Below are 21,953 nucleotides of genomic sequence, written 5' to 3' on the forward strand. Positions count from 1 at the left end.
GCCATGGTGCTGCTGCTGCCGCCCCGCGCCGGGAGCGCCCCGCGCCGCCGCCGCCGCTTATATAAACCCGGGCACGTGACGGCGGCGGCGGCGCTCATTGGGCCGCGCCCGCAGGTTGTTACAAAACCAGGCGGTTTTGTAACGCGCCGGGCCCGGCCCGCGGCGGGAGGGGCCGCCCCGCGCCGGGCCCGGGGCTCGCAGCCCCTCGGGAGGGCTCCTCCGCCCCCTAGGACACCCCGTCCCGCCGGGGTCTGAGCCGTGCGGAGAGCCAGGGGCGCCCGGCTGGGGAGCGCTGCCCACCCGGCACATCGGGCGCGGAGTTGGGCTTGACCCGCCGGTCTGCACCGGCGCCCCGGTGAGACACGCTCCAGGGTCCGGTGTTTTGGTACCTCCGGTAATGCGAAAGAAGCATCGGCTCGCAGTGATTTTGAAAAGCGAGAATGCCGTTTCCTGCTGGAGTTGGAATCGCGAAGCTTTGTAGCTACACAGTTAATCACTCTCTTAAAGGGAATCTACGGAGTAGTGAAGCTATTTTAATGTCAGGTACTCCTGGTTTTAGAACAACTAAGGAAAACATTGTTGTGTTTATTTAGTTTTGCAGTGTGGCATGTTGCACAGCTCTACCTGTCCGTGCCAGATTCTCGAAGAAAAAGCACATGCCTTGTGATGTATCTTTGTTTTATTTAAGAGCAGCTCTGTTGACCGTTTCAATCTGCATGTTCCCACCAATTCTTGTTGGATGAGACAGTTGCACTAGTTGTGTAACTGTCTGTGCTAAATGTAGTCTAGGGAGAAAAGCACCTGTGCTACTACAGAAAAGAAGCTGTTCTAAAAGAAGTTGTGTAATGCTTTTTGTTTGCAGCTTTATGCATATTTACAGTTACCAGAAATGCCCATGTTATGTATACATACGGTCTAAAAATATAGAGCACTTTTCACACTGTCTTAAAATCCACTGCAGAATTGGAAATTTCTGGTGATATCCTATTACTGATATAATCAGCCTCCTCACGAAGCTCAAGAGAGGGGCTGAAGGAATTAATTTCCATGTTCTTACTTGTAGAAGTGTCTGGACTCCCCAGTTTAGACTACGTGAGCTAAGCAGGTATTAAGGGACAAGCCCTGCCTGTGGAGCTTGGATGGACCAGAGAAAAGATGAAAGAAAGGAGAGGCAACCTGAGTTTTGCAAGACCTTGTTTAGGGAGGATACTTGACAAAATTCAGATTACCTTAGATTTAAAAAGAAAAATTAGTTTAAAGCTGTTTAAAATCTGGATTTAACTTTTAATGATACACACTAATTCTGTGATGTTTGTGTCCATGTGTGGGCAACATTATGCTTATACAGAAAATCAGATCTGTACCTGGGAAGAGAAGCCAGCCATCAGATCCTTCAATTGTCTTTTGATTCTTGTGATGTAAGGATATTTTGCATGTGCCAAAATTTTGGTCCTTTTCTCTAGGGTTCTTGAATCTTAAAAAAAGGAAAAAGTTTAACATCTAACTGCTGCTCTCAAGCAAGTCCTTTAATTAGAAACAGAATTGAATAAGCACTGGTTTCAGTACTTCTTTCTGCCATCATTTAAATCAGACAATAATCCAAAGTATGGCACAGGCTGCCAGTAAGCAAACCAAAGAAAAGTGGGACAACTGAAGCACTGAAAATTTCAGTTAAGCAGTGCTTCAGAAGAGTTAGAAAGAATGAGCATTTGTGCTCAGGAGTGTGGGGTTTTCCCTCCAGGCTCCAGCTTGCTAACATAGACTTCTTGTTTTCCAAACTTCCATGCAAGAAAATCTCATGCTATTAAAGAACAAAACCCTTAAGAAAAAGAAGAAAAATGCTTTCTTGGAGCCTTGAGGTCAGCAGTTGTCTCTATTGCAAAACTATAGTCTCGGCAACCCCTCAGTGTGTTATTTTATAACCATTGTCCTGAAAACCACTATGAGTCAAAGCCTATTCAAGCGAGGGAAAGTGACATAACCACTGGTTACCAGTAGCAATGCAGTGACAATCTCTATCAGAGAAATGCCACCAGTATTTACATAGTTACATAGCAGACACTTAAAGAGATAAGTCATGGTAGAAAGGGAGGGTTTCTAGCAGAACATGAATTCAAGCTAGGGAAGGGGAATAGATTTATCATAGGAAATGCAATCAACATTTGGGCTCTGCAAGGAGCTTCCACAGTTCCTATTCTCAATGTATGAAAGCAGCTGCAGGGCTGGCTGGCAGTCTGAGCACTCTGGACTGAAAGGAGTCTCAGAAAGGCACTGGGAAATGCACTTCTGGGAATTCTCTTCTACCAGCAGGACATGGCTGAAACATTTCAAGGGAAAAGAGCAGCTGTGCTTATGAGCTACTCCCCGTGGTGGGAGCTGTGTGCTAAGGAGGGTTCAGAACACAGAGCTTTATCCCAAGCCTGCAAATAGTTATGACCTTATGACAGATGGCCCATGGGCAACAACTCTGTGACCCTCTTTTTCAGGGGAGAAAGCAGCTGGCTGTGCCTCTCCTAGTTCCTGGTATGTGTGGTGTTTGGTAAATGTTAGTACTTGGTGGGGTGTGACAGGTACAGAGTGAGCCGTACAGTCACTAACAGCAAAATACTTTAAAGCCAAGATACTAATTTACTGTTCACTAGAAGTCAAACAACTACTAAATATTTGACTCTGATATCAGGCCTGGCTCTGCAGAGACTTTTTTAGCAAAAACAGCTGTGTGAATTGATCATACATAATCTAGATATGCTGGGGTGTTTTTATATAACACATCCTGAAAGCATAGAGTTTTCATACATTCATACATATATTCATGGACTTGGAGCAGCAGTAGGTCATGAGGTGTACTTGATTAGAAGGCAAAAGAAAAAAAAGAAAGAGGCAAAAAAGCACCCTCCTGCCTACCTGCATTGTTCATGAGATCAAGAATGGATTTATCCTTTACTTAAACAGAAAAAGTTAAAGTGAGGAGGTGACTCACTCTGCAAAAGCACATCTCCCTTGTATGATTTCTCTGCAAAGGGAGGTTTAATTTCTTCCTTTTAATGACAATGAGCACAATACTGATCTTCTTCCAGCAGTTAATGGCTGGCATAACAAGCAGCATGAGAGCATGACTACATTCTTCAGCTTTCTTCTGAATCCATAAACTGCATCAGGCTTTGAGTCCACAAAAGCCACCAATAAACCTGCATTGCCCCCCTCTCGAAACACAACTAACTCAAGTGTGAAATTCCAAACCACCAGTCACACTGACTGAGCTCCTTCTCTAGAGGAAGAAGGGATGTGAAAAGTCACATCACAAATACAGATGACTTTTTATTTCCATGTGCTCTGCACATGCTGTAATAGTCCATAGCAAGAACAGATTTTGACTAATGGCCCATGCAGTTCAGGCAATTTCAAAAAAAATACCAGGCAGGAAGCCTGACCATTATGTCAGGAGCTGCACTAACATATGCATAGGGAACAAGAGGAGAAGATGTGTGTGTTCTTCTGTGTTAATTTGCCACTGAACCTCTGAATGACTTTTGGCAACTATCTTTAACTATCTTTACCTCTTATTTTGTATTCTGCCTATTGTGACTACTCCTTCATGTACTGGACATCCTTGCTATCATACACACATGATTTACATTGAGAAACTATCAAGTCCAAGTTTTACTTTAAATCTGTTTAAAATTAATTAATCTTAAAAGAAAAAAAATTTCTGTCCTCTACAAAGAAAATTAAAGAAAAGGCTTAATAGAGAAGTTTATGTTCATATGCCATGGTTAGAGAATCACTACAATTAAGACACAAATACATGATCCAGTTTAAATAAATGCAAGGCACCAATAGAGAGAGCAATGCTATCACAGGGTGTTGTTTCTCAATATAAAATACCAACAGAGCCTGCAAAAGGTTCTTGTTACTTACTGGTCCATGAACTGTGGAATAAGAAAAAACCCAGTGCCCTTCCCACACAAACCCCTGCCTGCCTAATTGATGACTGGCTGGTGATCAGCTTGACAAGACCTCAGGACTGACAAAGCAAGCATCCCACTCAGGCTGTGTCTCTCACTGCTTGACACTGAAAGGGGGATTCACAATGTGCCCTTGAAGCATAACCAAACCTGGAGTGACTGAGATAAAATAATTTCTGTTCAGACATACCCAGATTCTTAGGTTACTTTTGTTCTGCATTGGAATGAAAGGGCTACAGCCAGAAATTCAGTGAAATTCAAATTCCAGGTATTTCAGTTGTGAAGAAAGAAGATATTTCAGCATTGAACAAATATTTAACAAGTAATTCATTATTGAATTCTGAAAAACCTAACAATGTTTTGAATACTCTTATTTTAGCAAAACTGAGGAACTATCTGCTATGCACTCCCACTAGCCATTTTGGTGACAACTTCTGCTTTACTAATCTCTCAGGAAAGGCCAAATTAATTCTTAAGTACAGAGGACTGAACACCCCAAGTTTTCAAGCACCCATCAGCATACATGGTAACCCTCCAATTACAGTAAACTGCTGCTTAATGTGTAGCAAGATAAATTCAAGATTAAGTGAGAACAGAGAACATGACAAATCCGGCCAAGAAGTCTTTCCAGTTCTGGAGAACATGAGCAATTGCTGTTACAGAACCACCAAATGAATATATTCTAGAGGTGTTCATGGATTCCTCTGCTCTGAGCAGTAAGAAATGACTGTGCAAATGCCTCTAGCAACAGGTCATTTTACCTCCATGCAGCAGAACTCCCTTTGTCTGAAATGACTTCACTTAGGCTCAGCTGAGAAACATTTTAAGTTTGAAACAATGCAAGTCTAAGCAGCCAGAAGGGAAATGTTGTAAGAAGGAACACAAAGATGTATGTTTTGTTTCACAGCCTGTGCTAAGATACAAGGAAGATGAACAAGATTCACAGATGAATTAATGCAGTCTGCAGTCCACTTGGAAGTTAACAGACTAAGATGCAGTATGGATCAAAGCTGGAAGTTATTGATGCTCCACTACAAAGCAAATGGAACAGGAAGCTTCTGAACAATTTGAAATCCTGCTGATGGTTTATTTGAAACTACAGGACACATTCTTGCACAGGTTTTAAAAGCTTTCTGGACCACAGCTATTCAGCTATCTTTATATTGGTATGGACTTCTGTCAAAGAAGTCTCTTTAGAAGTATGACAAATAAGTCTTACTATGCTTGTTGTGATTTTTTAAATCCAAAAGGCAAGTCATCCTTTCCTACACAAACATCTGTGGGAGTGTAAAAGGCCTCCTTAACCCACAATTTTAATTTCAGTAATTTTCTGCAGGAGTGAGGAAGATAAAGGCAAGTTCTACAACCATAAAACATGAAAGAGACAAATATGGGTGGTATTACTGTGATAGAAACCCTGCAATTAGCTGGAATAAGCCAGTGCTTAACAGCAGCAGTGGCATGTGCTTTCTAAAGTACATCTGACTTCTGACAAACTGAGTTCCAGAATCACAGCCTCCCTGTCTTTGCTGCTGGGGAAAATTCATTCAGGCAAGGATTGAGGAATTAATCAGCAAAATTTTTTGGCAAAGCTCTTAGGGACATACATGTGGTCCCGCAGCATTTAAATGAGACTCGAAACATGTTTCACATTAAGGGAATCCTTCCAAGGTAAATTCACCAAAGGAGTAACTCAGAACAGACTATTCCAGTACAAATGGAGGGACCTACAATGACCATCCAGTCCAACTGCCTGAGCAGCTCAGGAAACTTCAGCCTGTGCTGAACTGCTTTCTCAGCCTGGGGGCTTGGATATCCTCATACCTGTGACTTCCATCCCAGCTGTAGGCAGCCTCTTCATCCTGGGCTCTGGCCTGCAGGACTGATGAGCTGGGGTGGGTTACAAGATCGCTGCCTCCTGCTGCTCACCACCACTGCAAGGCCAGAGGTTTCTGCCTAATCATGACAGCTGATTCCATGGAATCAAACACACAGGCATCACATGAAACAAGAGGCAGGCATCTCCAGTCACAAAACTAGGAGATTACAGCTATTTAGTCCATTTTGATCAACCAGATAAAGAAATAGATTTCACCTTTCCACTGCTGTAATTCCATGGAATTAGTCCTGGAAGCCCAGATGATACTTCTTTCTTGATCCAGTCTTCCAAATTAGCCTTTAACTATCCATAGCAAAACCATAGTCACTTAGTAAGAAATGAGGCAACAATTCTAAGCAAAAACTCAAGATCACATTTGTCATACTGGAAGGCAGGAGTGGGTTTGTTATTTTATTTTTTATTTGAAATATTGCAGAGCTTTCTTATGATACATACACATTGATAGGGCTTCCGGTAGCAAACTTTCAAAAAAAATCAGAATTACGAATCATAATCAGAAACAAATGACTCTTAACATCTATTAAGATGGTTATTTAAAAAATGTTTTGATGAATCATGCAAAAATGTTCACAGAGAGCGTTATACTTTTTCATAGATAAATGTTTTGTTTTTCCTAAGTCTTACAAAAAGAGCTTGTGCTTTAAACTCTTGAGTTGAAAAAAAATATTTACAGCAGACATCATAAATGCCACATTGAAGTTCATAGAGGCAAAGTGGTGATGGTCCCCTGTTTTGTATTCACCAAACATGCTGAGGGTTTCAGATCTCTTCCAAAACCTCCCAATTTAAAAGTGCTCAGTCTTGGATCTTCAGTATGCTCCTCTTCTCCAAATCATTCATTTCCTTCAGTATAAGGGCAACATTGTATCTCAGTTCTTGAAACTTTGCAACTGGCACCTGAAACAGAATGCTCAGGTTAGAAAACACAAGACATCTCAGGAACTTGACTAGGGCATGCCTATGGATATGGGACATTCTGCAGTGTAAGGCAAATTTCTCTTAAAATACTTAATTTTTCCAGACTTAAGACAAAGTATTTAAGGTTAATAAAATTCAGGTAATTCAACTAAATCCACATGGAAAAGGAGAGTGGGAAAAAAACAGAAATAACACCTAGATTGTACATTTTCTGTACGCCTGATGAGAGAAAAGAAATACTCAAGGATGTAAATTGAGAGCTGCTTGGGTGATATAAAAGTCATGGACTGGAAGGAAAGACATCTGGAAGGTCGTGGAGACTACAGAATTCTCAAGCAACAAATTCAAGATATTCTGCTTGTCCAAACTTGCAAGACAAAGGAATTGAGACTCAAGGCCAGACACTTGGCAACAACCTCAAGAGCAAATGGCACTTCCACAATGTGTGGAAGGCAAAAGATTTAGGGTTAAACACACAAAGCATTTTCAACTGTGCAGGAGACTCACGGGATCTCCTTTCCCATTTCAGGCCTGAGAAGCCCAGTGGATGGAAATTTATCTATGAAGAAAGAGACCCCCAGCTGAGTGCAGGCACAGCCTGGTGACACAGCCTGGTGACACAGCCTGGTGACACAAGTGCAGTGCACAAACAGATGCTCACACAAGTGCCCAGTGCAGTCTGGCTGGTCCCACACAGTCTGCACAGCACTGCCGAATTTACTCCTCTGACTGCACTGAAGACAGCAGTTCTTTTGGCAGAGCACCTTGTCATCCTCCTGCCCACTCTGGCACAGATGCCAATTATATGAGAGGAATCCAACACCTGATTTGCATTTTCCACATATATCAGAAATGCATAAAAAGGCACCATGTCCTTTTCACTTTTGACATATATACAACAAGACTCAAAATGCTGCAATTCCCACTGCTTAAAAAAAACAACTTCAGTCAGAAGCCACACTGTGATTAAAATACCAAATGGAGACCAAAGAGTGTAACTTCTCCCTGTGCTATACACATTTTAAAACTGTTCACAACAGAATTATTTTCTGGACTTACCATCTTACATACGCCCTGTTAGGTAGCACGACATTCTGAATGTGTTCAAATAAAGGAAAACTGAACATCTGAGGACTATGTTTACTTGCATAAACTTACTTACTCTAACCAAAACGCAAGTTTATTCCAAAGAGCTAACTGTGGGAAGACCTCTCATCAGATCTAGAAATCCTGTCTGAAGTCACACCCTTGGCATTCACATCCAAGAGGCAGCAACAGTAAAGAGCTGATTCTAAGAGAAGTACACTGTTTGTTATCAGATATCTGCACTCCTGCACGTGCTGGACAAACACATCTCCACTGCAGAATAACTAAAGGTCCTCCACATTGAGGAAAAAACCCACAAAAAACAAACCCTAAAATCAAAGCAAAACAGTCAGAAAAAATGGCACCAAGACCAACACTGGACATGATATGCCAGGAACTAAAGTGGGAATAAACTAGATTTTATCCTCACAAGTGAAACTTACCTTTTTGTAAAGGGTTAACCTGAAGTCCATGGCATCATTTAAGTTCCATGGAAGTCCTCAAAAGAGTGTATAGGATGCTCTGAGCTGGACAGTCCAGAGGGGTAAATTTGATCTCCTGTGAAGCGACACCCTCAACAGTTTGCAATGTAGCACAGAATTTATGCCCTTTTCTACAGATGCTTTATTGCAAAACAATTCAACAGTAAAATCAGTCCACCTCTTTCAACCCACAGGGCTTTGGTGCTTCTTCCAGACTGCTACTAATGAGAGAACTGAAGCCAAAATCTGTACAGAGTTCAAATGTAACAATGCCTGCTGTGCATTGAATTCCTGTACGCACCACCATGCTATTTATAGAACAAATAGCATTCCTTCTCAAAGGTTAAAATTATGGAAGAGTTTATGCCATCTTCTGGCAAGCCTTTAGGTACACTGTCATAAATACTGCCACTGACTAATCCTGTAACAAGCAAAGAGGGTTTTTTTTTTACTTTCTGGCAGCCAGAACAGTTCTGAAGAAAAAGAATAAAACTACCTCTGCCACAGAAAAGAATGTTACCATTCTCTGCCAAATGCAGAAGGTTTACAAGTGTATCATACATTATATAAACTATCCCAGTAATTTTTCTGCCCTCAAGAGACAACATCAGGTCTGAAGGTTACAGTTCATAACAAGCCCATAACTTTTAATCAAACCAGACATTATGTAATAGTGCTTTCCAGTAATTAATATTCTTCTAATAAATTGCAGTTCAGGAGAACATGTGCAGGAACAAGGTATGAAATGATTTTGATTAGTATTTCATTAAATACTTTATGTGGCTACATTGAACATGAAGGATTCCAAAGCAAACCAACCAATGGTAACACACCATTTACAAAAGCTTTAGTATTTTAAGTAATAATTCAGCTTTCTAAATAAAACTAGAAGTGGTTTCCTTACTATTTATTATGGCAATCAGACTTACTTCAAAGCGATGAGCTGTCCCATCTGAAAGCTTCATCATCATCAGAATGGATGGCTGGAGTGCACGGGCCAGTGAACTGAAATTATTTACATCATTAGGATTACAGCAGTACAGATCAGCACTGTGATGAGTACAGCATTCCACTTTAACAATTTTAGATGTTCATGTAGGCTTTACACAGAACATGAGTAATTTCAGTCACAGAGTCTGGCTGGAAACTCATGAACACAACAGCTCTGTCGAATTTACCTCAGTATTGAGACTTAACATTTAGTTAATAGTTTAGTAACTGCAAGTTTAGGAGCATTTTCATTTTTACGTAATTGGTTTAGTGGAACTATGATAGGGATAAGAGCTGACCAAGTACTGCTAATAATAATGCACAGTTTTCTTATGCAGTTTACCATGCTGCATTAATCATTTCCATCCTTTCATACGTTCAACTTCCACCTCATTCGGGGAATCAGCCTCTTCCAGGCTTCATCCTAAATTTGTGTGTTATTTTATTTGATGACCCAAAGAAGGGAAGTGAGTCATTCTTGTGCAGCTTCCATCAACTGACACTGCCAAAGCCTGCTCAGGTACAGACAGGCACTACAGCCCAAAGCTGCCATACCTCCCTGCAGAGGCTGTTGCTGGATGATAAACAAGAAATCCCAGGGGGAAGATTAACTGAAAACAAAATTAAAAGGAAGGAAAACAAAAACCGGTAATGTATTGCTCCTCCTGTGTAATTTGGAAAACAAATCAGAGGATTTGCTTTCAGCTTGCAAGCACTGTGCCTGAGAATGTTTACCTGGACATTTTGCTCTCATATCAGTATAGATTCTTTTTCTACAGAGTGATACCTGTGTGGTGCTTACAGCACTGCTCATCAGAAAGTCACCTGAACTAGTAGCTTGTGGCCATTCCAATTTTCTCTTAGGAGCCTTTTTTCTTGATTTCAGGAAGACAATCCTGATCAACCATGGGCCTCCCTGGCAGCCAAGAGACAGCACTCTCTCCCAGATGCAGGTTTTCAGACACACAACATGAAGTTATTCACACTAACAAATTACACTACTAACGAAGACCGGATCATCTAATTTCTTTCAGCTTGGTCTGTCCTGGTTAGGACTAGACAGAGAGCAAACAGCACAGACAACAGGTTTCTGTTTCCTTCTGGGTGTAGCCAAAGATCCATCCCCCACATGCCTCTGTTGTGGCAGATGGTAAGAAGCTGTTCACTGCAGGACAGGCAGGATGATCTCAAAGGCTTTTACTCCTGCTGTGTAAGAAACTAGGAGGTAGTTCAATGACCAGTTACATAACTATGGCAGTGTAAAGGTGCTGACCTGAAACTGCTCTTTGTAGAAGCAGAGTACGAGAGGTGGAAATTCATTTAACATGTGCAAAAAATGACGGTCTGCTTGAGAAGTTGAATAGATGAATACACTCCCCTGTTCCAGTAAAACTAAGAGCTTGCTTAGCTGCTTGAGGCTCAATCTGACTAATTTATGCCATCATCACCAGGACCTGTGGATTTGTATCAGCTCTGTTAAGTTTTAAAATAAGATACTCAATCTTTGAGTGAAATGTTACTAGCAGTAAAGTCTACATACACTGACTTCTACACTGTTCAGAAAATTCCACCTGTATCTTACTATTTAAGGCTACCTACCAACCCCTAATAGCAAGGCACGTTTTGACCCCCATTAAAATGTTTAAGCAGCACAAGAAATCAGTTTAATCTTAGGTAATTCCAGGGATGTGCATGATTGTCTTTTGTACCTTGTGGATATAGCTACATCCACCCTCCACTTGAAGTCCTGGATACTTGGCAGCCGACTTCTTTGTACCAGAGCTGTGCCTTCGGAAGGGGGACGCCTGAAGAGTCAATCAGAAATAAGAGATTGCAATGTAAATCCATAAAAGAAGGAACAATCCAAAGAGAAAATAGAATTCCTCTGTACAAACCTGTCCAGAATTTGTTTCTCTCCTACATCTGTCCTCACTTAAGGAGGTCTGAATAAGCAGAGTTTTTGTGGATTTAAGACAGTTGTGCTCAGATTATCCCCTTTTTTGATGCTTAACTATGGTCCATGTTGAAAAAAGAGACCAAGTGACTGTATAATTCTAGTAAACTGATGTCACTTTAAAGATTACTGAGAATCATTGTGGTGGCTGGCATACCTATTATTTCAATTAAATGCAACTGTGAGGCATAGAAAGGGACCTGCAAACATATCCTTACCTTCATGCAAATCCAACAGGAACAAGCAAGCAGAGACAAGACAGATGACTTAGGCAAAACAGTTGCATAAGGTCACTGTTCTTCCTCAGCAAAAACCATCTAGTATTGGCAAGCAGCAATATTTTAAAATATAATATTAGTGTATTGAGTGTATTTTGAAGCATACTTAAAAAACCCCACAGTGGTTCTTGTTGATCCAACATAATTTACAAACTTTAAGTTCCTTACATAATGTTCAGTGCCAACCCCAGCTCAGCCTTCAAGATTTCTGCCTAGCCTAATGTGTAAGAAGCCAAGCATTTCATTTGTTGCTCATATTGCAGGAAGAATCAGGCTGATCAAGTCCTAGTGTGGGAATACAGTTAACAGCAATTAAACTTCAGATGGTTGACAACTTTCAGAATTTTAATGACATGCTAAGTTCTGGATAACTAAATGGCAAAACTGATACAAATACATAATAACCATTCACTCTTAGATATACATGCAGAAATAACTTCAGAATGAGGTCACTGTGCTGGTCCATTCAGGAGGTGGATTCTGGACTTTGTGTTACTCTTTTCTTTTCTCTCTAAGCATCCCATGTCCCTGGAATTTATTTACTGTACATTTCAAGACTACTCCAGTACTTCCACTAAGGGCAGGATAAGAAACATTACATCCTTTATCCATGGTGCTAGACATAATCTAATTACAGACTTTGCATCAGAAAGCAATCCTCTCTGAGCAAATCAAGCACTGTAGGAATGGCAGTTTCACATCACTACTGAGATTCTTGTGTGCAAGTTAGCTGGGCCTTTAGAAATTGGCCAGAAAGATTAATGAGTACAGGAACTCACAGGCTGAGATCCTCCAAGTGTCCTGCATTTTGCAAAGGTGATATAAGAAAGAATTTATCTCTTTGATGAGGGGAGGTTGGGTGGTGTCAGAACTGAGACACATTCCTAATAGCATGGTAAAGAAATGAGCAAAAAAAGTAGATCAGCTGGTTCTTACTCATTGTCAACTCCTGGATAGGAAGTAGGTCACCACAGCTGGGGGCAGCCATGAGGAGCTGGAGTCCAGAACAGTCATTAGCAGGATTAAACAGTAAGAACAGGCCTTTCCCTCAGTGGAGAGCTGCTGCCAGAGTATTGCTTAAGTTGGAGACTCCCTAAAAATAGCCACACTGCTACCGTTTCCTTAAGACATGTTAACTCCCATCAATGGAAGTCAGTCCATTCAGTGCAGCACCAGCACCCTGGGGGAAGAAAGGAGTTTTAAAAACAGAAAGATATTCTACTTAGCAGTGGTGGGAAAGATCAGAAATGGTGACCTCCCAAACAGAGGGGAAGCTTTGAATACTGTTGAGAGATGGCATTTCTGTGGTCAAACACAAAGCTTTATTTCTGGTCAGGACTGCACTTCTGTACCATTCTCCTAGGAAGAGTCACAGCTTCTATAGGTTAGTTTAAGCTTCTGTCAGGACCTTCCCAGCTTGGACAAGACCACAATGGGAACTGCAAGAATCCTGTACAGATGACAGAATGTGCATAGTGGCCAACATGCATTCAGAAATTACAGGCTGCTAATCAAGCCATTGATTTCTGAGAGGAATAGCAAAATAGAGAAGAAAATACTCAATGAATCTTGTATCTAAAACCTATAGTCTATAATTACATTTTGTAAACACTCTGTGCCAGCAGCTGCAATATACTGTCAGCACATTGTGCAGAAGACAGAAGTCAGAACAAGCAAAAGACCATGGATCAGGTAGAGACCATCCTAGAGACCGTACAAGGTGTGATGGAAAGGATGATACACCTGGTGACAAGAACATCACCTGCTAAAGGATGCAACTCGAAAATGAAAGATTAGAGAACTTGGAGCAGCAGCTGATCTAGCAGTACCAAAACTAGAGACAAGTTCTGGATGGTTCCCTATGCACATAACAAGACATGCCTAGCAGGCCACTGAGCTGGAAGGCTGAACAAGCTTGTATGTGTGAAATGCTGACAACACAGAATGCACCCTCCTGGTAGAAACTAAAGGTACACCATTAGAGAAAAACCCCAGTGCATTTATTATAAACATTCAGAGAGGGTGAAGTTAGTGTTATTCTTTCCCTGAAAAGACAGTTTTAATTTCATGTAGTTATTTGATGTGGCAAGTTTTTATTTCAGTCTACATAGCTTGGTGGAACTGTGGGGACACAAATACAAATGCCAAATACTTCAGAGCTGTTGTTTAGTGAAAAGAACTCCCAAAATAAGATAAGATGCCAGGAAAAGTATTAAAAATGGATTTTTCTGGGTTATCTTGCTCATACTGAATTACTGAATTTTTGATCACATGCTAATGCACCTCTTACCATCACAAACATGTATATTTACAACTCAATAAGCATATGTATGATTCAGTGTTACATTTAAGATTGTAGAAGCAGATCTGTCTAAAAATCAAACCTGAGGTGTTCTTCTCTGGTCTCAAAACACAGAGCAAGATTACACTGGATAATCACAGCTTTCAAAATGAGAAAAAGCTAAATTTTCCAGCATCGTGATTTCACAGTAGAAAACAGACAATCATGCATGCTTCAAATTACAGCTAAATTTATCTTCCTTCCCTACTGCAAGCAGTATTTCCACTTTGCAACCATGAATTTTGCATTCTTAACACCTATAATTCAAACAGAAGAGCAAAGAAAAGATGAGATGACTGAATTTATTTTTACTCCAAGAACCTTTATCTGTAAGCCAAGATCTTAATCAAAGAAATGGAAAATATTTTTAGCTTTGGTAGCAGCACTCAGACCCTTGAGGGTAACTGCAAAACCACAACTATGATTATTGGGATTCCATGCAGAGCATCTGGAGCAGCATTGGGTTAGTGATGTCACATGCTGAGTGACCTCAGATTTCAAGAAGGAAAGTTGGCCCACAATGATCATCTGAGTCCAACTCCTCGCCCTGTACAAGTTTGCATATTCAAAATGTTCAAGATTTTTAATTTCTAGATGTAGAATAGGCTAAACATGGTTGAGCAGAGAAACTTCTAGAAAAAGGGAATCCCAAGAAGTGACAAAAGAGACAGGCTGTTCAAAAAGCTCTCAATTTATTACTTACTCTAGAGTTACTGAGGAATGTTGCTTAAAAAGTGAATTACAGCAGGCAGAGCACTTGATATGTCCTATGTGTTGTCATCAAGTCACTCAGAGTGAATTCCCAACTGAACTGTACATTAAGACTTGAGAAATGCTATCTGAGAAAGCTGCCATGAACCAGAGCAGGTAGAGGGCTTATGTAGCCTGCCTCCTCTGCTATAACTTGCAATGATAATGATGGCAAAAATGAGTAATTCTGTGCTGCATTTTTCATCTGTGGGTATTGATCAACCTCACAGTCTATAGAACATTATAAAAACTGATGAACACAGAAAAACTGAGAACTGGCAAGAAAGCTACTTAATGCATGTATTGCCATGCATGATGGACATCATTCTGTGCTGAATCAAACTAATGGGACAAGTCTTGTTCTCATTAATTTGGAAAATATTGCTGTTCCTTCAATACACCAAGCATTTGTGTCAGCAGAGCTCTGTGCAGTCCTGCTGTCTGCACAATGAAGACACTAACCTGTTACCAAAGACTACACTGGAAAAGTCCACAATGAAATCCTCTGGTATTCTGAAAGAGAAGAGCAAGACAAAACAGTTAGGGATTTTTTGTAACCATAGTTATACGGCCTTACCTGAAAAAACCCTCAATCTATTACAGAACACAAAAGATGTGTCAACATTTTCCATCTTCCATTGCTTAAAATTGCCAGCTCTTATGTAAGCACTTCAGTATCGATTCAGTCAGGACTCTCAAAAGAAAGGACTCCCAAAACCTATGTTTATATATCAAGAACCCTAAAAACTGCTACATCTGCCCATCCTACCTTGTATGGCAATGGTGTATTTCAAAATAACCCAGTATTGGCTTAACTTCTCTCAGTAAAGTCAAGAAAAATTTTACTGATGGCTCTGACAAGTGCAGAAGGCAGGCGAGCAATGCATGCTTTCAAAAATCCCAAACTTACATGTTTCATTTCGCTTTCACCTCAAGTGTAATGAACACAGAAGGAATTGCCTCTCAACATTCAGAGGCCCTACTTACAAAAGGAGCATACGTGGGGACTGGTTGAAGAGACTAACACACTCCATCTACCCTACATCTCTCCACTCCTTGTTGCCTTACAAACAAGCTTCTGTTGATTTTCAGTTCAATAGATCAGGCTGTGAATTGCAAAGACCACAGAGCAAACACTATCCACTAGCTGCCTTTGCCACAGGGACAGTAACCTCCTACAGAGAGGCAGGTTGGACAAGTGGGAGAAGTCACTACAGCTGCTGCCACAGTTAAATCCAGCACTCACCATGAATCAGTGCCCAGAGACATTACTCACCTGTGGCTTGAGGCACACAGCAGTGTATCAAAGAAAAATCAAAGCAAACAAGGAAGTTATATGTCCTAAAGGGCTTACAGTGTCTAATGACCAGAGAAAAACAACTCATCAACTCACACAGTGGGATGATGAAACAGCAGTTCCTACAGCTCGAATTCAGAAGGGGAGAAGTGGGGTTAAACCACATTTTAAAATAGTGCTTGGATAAAAAGAAATTCATTTTAGCAAGCACTAGAACAGTGTTTTTTGGCTGCAAGAGTCTGACTTTCAGAAGAGACAAGACTATTTCTGCAAACATTACTCACACTTTTGTGCAAGTGTATCATTTAGTCCATCCTGACACTGACTGGATACCCTGACTATGTGGTGGAATAGCCGGAGACAGGGCTGTAATATGATTATGATGACACCTACCACAACACTTGATTGACTCAAGAGCATTACTAAAACAGAAACATTAACACCACCTTTGAGTTTGCATTATTTTTGCTGTGCAGTCAATGATCTCACTGAAAATTCTCTTCCTGGCTCCTCAGCACACTTGAGGCCAGTCAGACATGACACAGATAAGATAGAACATGGCACAGTTCAGCCTGAACTACAGATAGCAATCACTTGTCATTGGAACATTCTGAGGAAGGGACTCAAAGGGCAAGAAATGTGTGAAGATGTCTCAATCCCATGTTATTCGCCTGAGTCATAAAGTTATTAAATAATCTGTGAGGGGAGGAAAAAAAAAGCACCCACAATTTAGTGTGAATTTGTTCCCACTGGCTCAACCACTCAGGCTGAGAAATAGGGAATTGCAACTCTTTTAAACTAGTAATATTGATGTAGTTAATCAGAATTGGGCATGTACTCCAGCCTCTCTCTTCATCAAAACTAGAAGCCAAGATCAGGTACATCACCAGAAATTTGAGAATTACAGGATATAATATGGGCAGAGTTATATGTCAGAGGTAGAAGTTAGGAAGAGTCCCAATACTGTGAGAATAATGAGCATAGCAGCAACTAGCAGCACATAAAACACTCAAGTCTGCAAGCAGCACAAATGCAGTTACCTAACTATTGCTGCTAGATCAGCCCTATTAACCAGAACAATAAGATAAAAAGATGTACCAAGATATAAAAAAGGGCATCAAGACTGGAAAGTATCTGAGTAAAATGTATGAATAAACCATTAAGTGAGAAAAAAACTCCGAAACACAACTACAAAAGCATAAGTCATTGAAGCGTGGTCAAATGACAAGGACCTGGGAGTCTGCACTTCTGACACAGCCAGCCCAGCCAGTGACTTCTGACACTCTTATACCAGCTTTGTCCACTGCTCAGAAGAGGAATATTCACCCAGCCCCAGAGAATTTGGCATGGAGCTTTCGTATTCTTCATTATTCCATAATCAAGCTTGGCACATTCTGTGTGCATCTCAAAAGACACCAGCTCCCACCAGGCCAAAAGCAATTCATCAGTTTCTTACTGACCTACTTTAACCTGGGTGTGAACTCCATGATGTGGCAGAGGCAGCAGCTGGCATGTGAGCACTCAAGACAAAAGGCAGGCCAAACACCAGCACTGAGCCACAGACAAAACTGTATCAACTTGCAAGGCACCTTTCACTATGGCCCAAATGCCACCTTTCATTGATTACACCCCAATTATAGCTGCAGTTTTAGCTTGCCTGAAGTTGCTCATAAAGTAAATTGTGCTTATGATTTAACTGCTTATGAGGAGAAGCCATTATTTTACAGGTTAATGGACAAATAAGGATGAAAAAAGACAGAATTAGAAACATCTTTCTCCTAGGTAGCAATGTTAAAGAAAAATAGTGTTTTAAAATAATTAAGCCTTGGTGCAGATGTTTCACTACAGAAGAAAACATCAACTGCTGTTATTCTCTCATTGCTACTGAATATAGAAATAAGGGAAAACCTATAAATATTACTAGCATCTGACCTCTAGCTTTTAGGATATGATCCCTTCAGATATACTCATGGAAGACTGATATAGATTTTGTCAAAGGCTGTAACAAAGGTCATGATTTCTTGGGTAATGGGCACGAGAAATCAAAGCTGAACATGGTGGTCGGGTTTCATGAACGTTATATCATTGACCTTTCAAAGAAGGAAAGAAGTAGGGCAGTTCTTAGCTTCTGAAATGCTACCACTGTCTTACCAAACACTTAAAAAAATATAGCAGGGCAAGATGGGGATGGCAGAGAGAAGGTCACTCATATTTGCATAACCTACATTACAGAATAAATCAGACCATTCTCCCCAGCAGGTGAAATAAAACTGCTCATGCTCAGTGCTAAATCAAGTCTTACACAACACCTGTTTTTTCCCTCTGGCTCTACATGATGTTTGGCAACAGATGCATTAAGAGTTATTTACAGGTAATTTTTATACTAACTTTTTTGTGTAAAAAAGTTAATTTGGGGAAGCAGTTACATAAAAGCCATGAAAAAACAAACATTAAATGAACTGGTGTATACAGGCATACCTGAGCTCCTTCAGGTCTTCTTTAAAAACCTGAAAAGACAAGGAAGATGAAATTTTACATGATATAGCCTTAAATGATAATTTCTTACCTACTGACACAATAGTGGTTACTTATTTGGTATCTCTCCCCAAAAATTTTAGACTTCAGTGCCAGTAGTTTTTAAATGACTGGTAATATTTTGAAGAGAATTTTCAGAAGTGTTCAATCAAGTTGTGATTTAAAGACCTAAATATCTTGGAAGCCTTTATTTCTCAAAACAACACCTCTGCCACTTCTTTTATGTAGCTATTCAGAAACATTTTTCTTTCAGAGTGACTATATGCCCTTATTCTCAAATACATTTTGCAGTAACTTGTTTAAACTATGACAAGAAAAAGGAAATGGCAGAAGATAAGGTCTGAATATTAAAAGCAGACTTCCACTACATTTCCTGCAATATGGAAGCTTTCCCAGTATGCCTGGGTAAATATGAAGCTGTATCTTAAACAAGAGGTACTGGGAACCTTGAAGTGGCTCGCTCACATAAAAATGAGAAAAGAAAATTGTAAGGTAAGGGAACATGAAAAATTAAGAAAATAGCCATGAAGAAAGGATAGGAGTTGGGAACATGGTGGGTATGTGCATATTCACACCAAACATCCAAAGCATAAATGGAAACTGCCTTTTCTTCCAAATTCCACTATATTGTTCTGGCCTTTATACCTTCTTTCCTCTATGGAAGAAATGTGAACAAAGGAGGCAAACAAATATGAGAAATTGAAAACATGGGCAAAAATGAGTGGTATGTGTGAACACCCAGTAAGAGAGAGTGTTGATGCCTGTGAAATAACATTTTGCTATGATTTCTTTGGTGGTTTTAATTTATGAGTGAAAACAAACATGCACAGTGAACAAGATGTTGAAGTAGAAATAGATACAGGAATCTTTTTCCTAAAGCTTAAATATTTTTTTCAAAAACTCACTCTAAATCTACTCAACAAGTGAAATAATAAGTTCCAGACTTTTAACAGTTTCTTCCAACAACCTAAACTTGGAGAACAATTTTTATGTGCATTTTCCCACCTAGGCAAATGAGATTTAGATGGTGACTTGTGTCTGATGCAGCTTTTACCTTATCAAGGTTCCAAGTACTCCCAGAACTTACTTCTTGTTTGAAAGTTGACAAGGGGAGTCTCAATGCTTCTCGGAGGAGGGTGTACATGCCAGAAATGAGGAAAGCAAGTTGCTCTTCTGAGAGGTTAGCACTTTCTGCAATCAGCCTGACAGATTCTCTGCAGTCTTTTCCTTCCAATGCATTAACAGTGACTGCGAATAAGAAAGCAAAGCAAGATTCTTGATTTACTCAACTGTGCAGCTCTTGACTTTGATGGTCAAAGAAAATTCTCATCACAGGGAGAAGCCTCACACACAAAAATTAAATCAATCATTGAGACAGTGTAGCAGAGCCTGCAACACCACTGGCTGGATAATCTTCAGATACTGTTACATGCAGTTTTTACATAGCGAACTGACCAGCTACATGAAACTGCATCTCATTTTTTACATTAGTCTTTGTTTAGCAATAGAGTAACAGCAACGGCCTCAAAAAACAAACCTGGTGCAAGTGCAAGAACGATGTAAATAAACGGTGTTGAAATCCATCACATCTTCAAAGATTACAAAACCTTCACAGGAAAAACTGCAGCCCTGCAAACTGTGAGTCACAGGCCAGCAAGAGCAGACAGCGATGGGAGATTTGTGCCAGCTCTGCATAAGCAGAGGGAAGCTGTGCCCACCCACTGCAGGGGGACCTGCACTGGGGTCACTGCCCTGGCTCCAGGCACTTGGTTTGGAAGGACTGTCTGCCCCTGCTATGGTAGGAAGCATTTATTGCACACCTGAAAGCAGGTGATAGCTTACACCAAAATAAAACCCATACAGTCAGGCTTCCTGGCACTGAAAAGGCTTTTCAGTCTCTATGTTCCTGCACTAGACAGCAAATGTAGTTTAAAATGTGTACGTACTTCTGTCCCAAATGCCTCTGCCTGTACACAGCTTTATTATTTCAAGTATGACAAGGAGCCCCTGAATACATTGCTTGTTTCTGCTACTGTGCAGCAACACTTTCAGAGACAAACCAGCTACCAGATGTTTTGAGTCCTAAAAATAAAAAAGGAAATCCCAGACAAGATGTTAGCTGAGAGAACATGTCAGGGTCACACCATGCTGGGCAGCAGCTACCCTCCAGCAAGCTGTGCTTTCACTCCACTAATCAACTCTTCCATTATTCCATGATTGTTTTACATACCATAATTTACTCAAGTGTGTAACTCTTGATTTTGATGGTCAAAGGTGTCTTGAAAAAATTCTCACTAGAGGGAGAAACCTCACAGACAAAAATGAAATCAGTCATCGCAAATCTTATAGCCTCAACCTCAACAGGACACCTGCACCTTGGGGTTGCTGTACTGTCTCCTGGACATTCTGTAGATGCCCAGGGGTCTCTGACTGCCATACACAACCTGACAGTGACTGGGCTGGGGGCTCTGGGACACAGGGATGGGAGAGGAATGACTTTAACAGCACTCAGCTGACTTTGACATCCACAGCTGCAGAACTCCGTTCCTCATTATTTCACAGAATTGTGGAATACAATGAATCAAGCCCCTCATTTTATTTAAAGCTCAGCTCTAGCTTCCTGTTGGGAAAAGCAAAGGGAAGTGCTCCAAGAAGCTGCAGCCTTGCAGCTGCAGCCCTCCAAGCTGTCACATAATCACAGAATGTTCTGAGTTGTAATGGACCCAGAAGAATCATTGAGTCCAGCCCAGCCCTGCACAGGATACCCCAAGAATCCCGCCATGTGCCTGAGAGAATTGTCCCAACACCCCCTGAGGTCTGTCAGGCTGTGACCACCTTCCTGGGGAGCCCGTTCCAGTGCCCAACACCTGCCAGGGAAAGAATCTTTTCCTTATAGTAACCTGAAGTGCCCTGACACAGCATTATGTTGTTCCCTCGTGTCCTGTCACTGGTCACCAGAGCGGGCATCAGTGTCCGTCTGTCCGCAGCCTCTCGAGAGGAGGTTGTAGCCGGCTTTGAGGTCTCCCTTCAGCCCCCTCCAGACCGAGCGGACCAAGTGACCTCAGTCCGCACGGTTTCCCCGCTATGGCCTTTCACCACACTTTTGGGTATCCTTTGGAAGCTCTCTAAGAGCTGTCCTTGCCTTCCCGAGAGGATCCACGGCTTCCTTGGGGAACGCGGCTGCTGCCCACGGGCTCCGCCTGGAACCCCGCGCGTCCCTGAGCGGGGGCAGCGCGGCGCCTCCGCGCCGGGGCGGCGCCCAGTGGGCCCCGCACGGGCCCTACCTTTGAGGAGCCGCCGGAAGGTCTCCTTGCCCACGTCCTGCACGCCCCTGGCCATGGCCTCCACCTCGGCCGGCACTCGCGGGCCCAGGAACCCGCGGCCGCCGCCGCCGCCCTCGCCGAGCCCCTGCGCCGCGCCGGCCGCCATGGCCGCACCTCCCGTCCGCCGCGCGCCC

General features: G+C 41.5%; 1 protein-coding gene across 1 annotated transcript; it reads right to left on the bottom strand.

The window, feature by feature from the left end:
* Positions 1–6,242: 6,242 nt before the first annotated feature.
* COMMD5 (COMM domain containing 5) lies at positions 6,243–21,935 on the bottom strand. The gene is made up of 7 exons (XM_036402303.2): positions 21,781–21,935; positions 19,584–19,744; positions 18,440–18,468; positions 15,127–15,177; positions 11,051–11,146; positions 9,281–9,356; positions 6,243–6,762 (listed from the first exon to the last, which is right to left on the bottom strand). Exons 1-7 carry the CDS (start codon positions 21,923–21,925, stop codon positions 6,661–6,663), a joined length of 660 nt encoding a protein of 219 aa, XP_036258196.1. The 5' UTR covers positions 21,926–21,935; the 3' UTR covers positions 6,243–6,660.
* Positions 21,936–21,953: the final 18 nt, after the last annotated feature.

This window comes from Molothrus ater, chromosome 14 (genome assembly GCF_012460135.2).
Source record: "Molothrus ater isolate BHLD 08-10-18 breed brown headed cowbird chromosome 14, BPBGC_Mater_1.1, whole genome shotgun sequence".
In the NCBI taxonomy this organism is placed as follows: domain Eukaryota; kingdom Metazoa; phylum Chordata; class Aves; order Passeriformes; family Icteridae; genus Molothrus; species Molothrus ater.

Bases quoted from the DNA above. Each gene is read 5' to 3' on its own strand.
- COMMD5 (XM_036402303.2), bottom strand. From the start codon at position 21,925: ATGGCGGCCGGCGCGGCGCAGGGGCTCGGCGAGGGCGGCGGCGGCGGC. The intron at 19,745-21,780 runs GTAGGGCCCGTG...TCTTATTCGCAG, and splicing joins CTTCCGGCGGCTCCTCAAAG to TCACTGTTAATGCATTGGAA. The intron at 18,469-19,583 runs GTAAGTTCTGGG...TTGTCTTTTCAG, and splicing joins TGTCAACTTTCAAACAAGAA to GTTTTTAAAGAAGACCTGAA.